This window comes from Microtus ochrogaster, chromosome 10 (genome assembly GCF_000317375.1).
Source record: "Microtus ochrogaster isolate Prairie Vole_2 chromosome 10, MicOch1.0, whole genome shotgun sequence".
NCBI lineage: Eukaryota > Metazoa > Chordata > Mammalia > Rodentia > Cricetidae > Microtus > Microtus ochrogaster.
In genome coordinates this window covers 49297584-49299923 of record NC_022016.1, presented here as the reverse complement: position 1 = coordinate 49299923, position 2340 = coordinate 49297584, and the positions used below count along the sequence as shown (strand labels likewise).

Genomic DNA, 2340 nt, shown 5'->3' with positions numbered 1-2340 from the left:
TCTCACTGAATTTTTGATGCAATGCCAATCAAGATCTAGGAAGAACTTCTTAAAATGAGTAACCCTTTTAGTTGTGTGTGTGTGTGTGTGTGTGTGTGTGTGTGTTCACACATGTAAAGTGCAGGTGCCTGTGGAGGTCAGAGAAGGGCGTCTGATTCCCTGAAGCTGGAGTTCCAGGCTGTTTGACTTGCTCGGTGTGTGGGTTGTTGGGCTGCCTTGCAAAGGTTCTGACCATTGAGCTGCCTCACCAGCCCCAGGAAGACTGTGTTGGTAGCAATTGATCTGCTGATGGTAGCATTTGTGTGGCACTGCAGAAAGGCAGCTATTGTGACAGGAAGCTGGGAGATGCCAGCTCCAGATGGAAATGACTTCAGAAGCACACGGGAACTTTTCGGGTTTCGGATAACCTTGATGTCTTAATTGTGGCAGTCTGCAGCACAGCTGCGCACACTGTCAGAGTTTAGACGCTTACCTTCACCACTGAAGAACTTTATCGCATGTAAATATATCTCGCCCAAGCTAGGTTAATAATGAAAATAATATGAAAAGTCTTCATGGCTGTATGCAGCAGCGAGGGTGAATTTGTGTGGCCTCCTAATCCCGTCAGTACAGTGTGCTTGGAACCTGGGGCGACAGAGCAGTTGGTGGATGTCAGCTTCTGCGCCGCATGACCTCTTAACCTAAGCCACCATTAGCATCGAGCCGGCACGGGTGTGAGACGGCCCCTGAACGTGCTGTATTTTATTTCAGGTGTATAGGACAATGCAAGCCTGAGGTTCCCCTCAAACAGACGGAACATGCCCCAGAGCTTCAAAGCGGACAACGTTGCCCTGAAATGTGAAGACTCTGGCAAACCTAGCAAGCACAACTACAAACTCCAGAAAGGTCTAGTGAATTTAAATCTCAGCACGCCTCCTCTAGTATGGAAGAGCACATTGGGCGGATTAGTAAACCCTGGGTGTTATCCACAAGACCATCCTTTGGGGTATCAGACAGATTGCCTTTGACCCTGCTGACCCTGGAGTGTAGGTGGGGAGAAACTGTAAGGAAGGGTAAATGGGAAGGTGGCTGTCCCTTCAGTAACAAAAAAGATACATGGGGCTGGAGAAATGGCTCAGTGGTTAAGAGCACTGACTGCTCTTCCAGAGGTCCTGAGTTCAATTCCCAGCAACCACATGGCGGCTCACAGCCATCTATAATGAGACCTGGCGCCCCTTCTGGCCTGCGGGCACACATGGAAGGAATGCTGTACACATAATAAATAAATAAAAATCTCAAAAAGATACATGCTATTTCCATATGTTCAGTCAAGAGTCCTGTTCTTTGGTTGTTAATGAATAGCAGGTCTTGCTTGCTTTATTTCTGACAACTGAATTCTTACTGCAAGTCCTCATTCTTTTTATTTCTTTTTCTGGGTTTATAGCTGAACTATGTTTCTTGTAGGCAGCATGAGCTGGGTCTTTCTTTCTTGTCCAGTCTGACAGTTCCCGTCTTTGAACTGGAATGTCTAGCCCACTTATTGTTTAATGTGGTGATAAATGGGTGAGTCCGCTGGTTTGTGATTTGCTTTCTGTCCTAGCTGCTTGTTCTTTCTTTGTTCACTCTTTTGTGTTGAATATTTTAATTTTAAAACATTTATTTTATTTTATGTGTTTGGGTCTGCATACCATGTGCATGTAGTCTTTGAAGAGGCCAGAAGAGGGCGTTGGATCCCCTGGAACTTTAGTTACAGATGGTTGTGAGCATATGGTGCTGGGAATTGAACCTGGGTCCTCTGGAAGAGAAGTCTACGCTCCCAACCCCAGAGCCATGTCTTCAGTCTCTATTTTAATTTTTAAAAAGTATATTTATTTATTTTGTTTGTGCATGCCAGGGAGCACATGTGGAGGGGACAGAACAACTTTTAGGTGTTGGTGCTCTCCCTCCCCCACGTGGTTCTTGAGGACTGAACGCAGGCAGTAGGCTTGGCAACAAGAGCCCTTGCCCACTGAGCCATTCTCTGACCCTGTATTGAACTTTTGTTTTTAATTCAAAGAGAACAATCTTACCGGAGAAAAGAAAGACCCCGAGCAGATAAGCTGTGATTCTCAGCAGCTGCCAGGAGGAGGAGAGCAGAGACGTAGAAAATGCCATGGAATTGAGCCACATGTCATCAGGCAGCCGCAAGGCGTGTGTGTGTGTGAGTGTGTGTGTGTGTGTGTGTGCATGCACGCACATTTCTCTGTGTGTGTGTGGATGTGTGTGTGTGTGTATGCCTGTGCATTCATGTGTGCAGGTGTGCGTGCGTGTGTGTGTGAGTGTGTGTGTGGATGTGTGTGCGTGTGTATGCCTGTGCATTCA

The 2340-nt window shown here is 46.6% G+C and overlaps 1 protein-coding gene across 1 annotated transcript in view; it reads left to right on the top strand.

The window, feature by feature from the left end:
• Nucleotides 1–2340, top strand: part of Stpg1 (sperm tail PG-rich repeat containing 1) — a 40400-nt gene that overhangs the window by 7327 nt on the left and 30733 nt on the right. Inside the window, exon 3 of the mRNA XM_005353045.3 lies at nt 751–885. Within this exon, the coding sequence (XP_005353102.1) occupies nt 798–885 (88 nt within the window). The 5' untranslated portion in view covers nt 751–797. The remainder of the gene's footprint in view (nt 1–750; nt 886–2340) is intronic.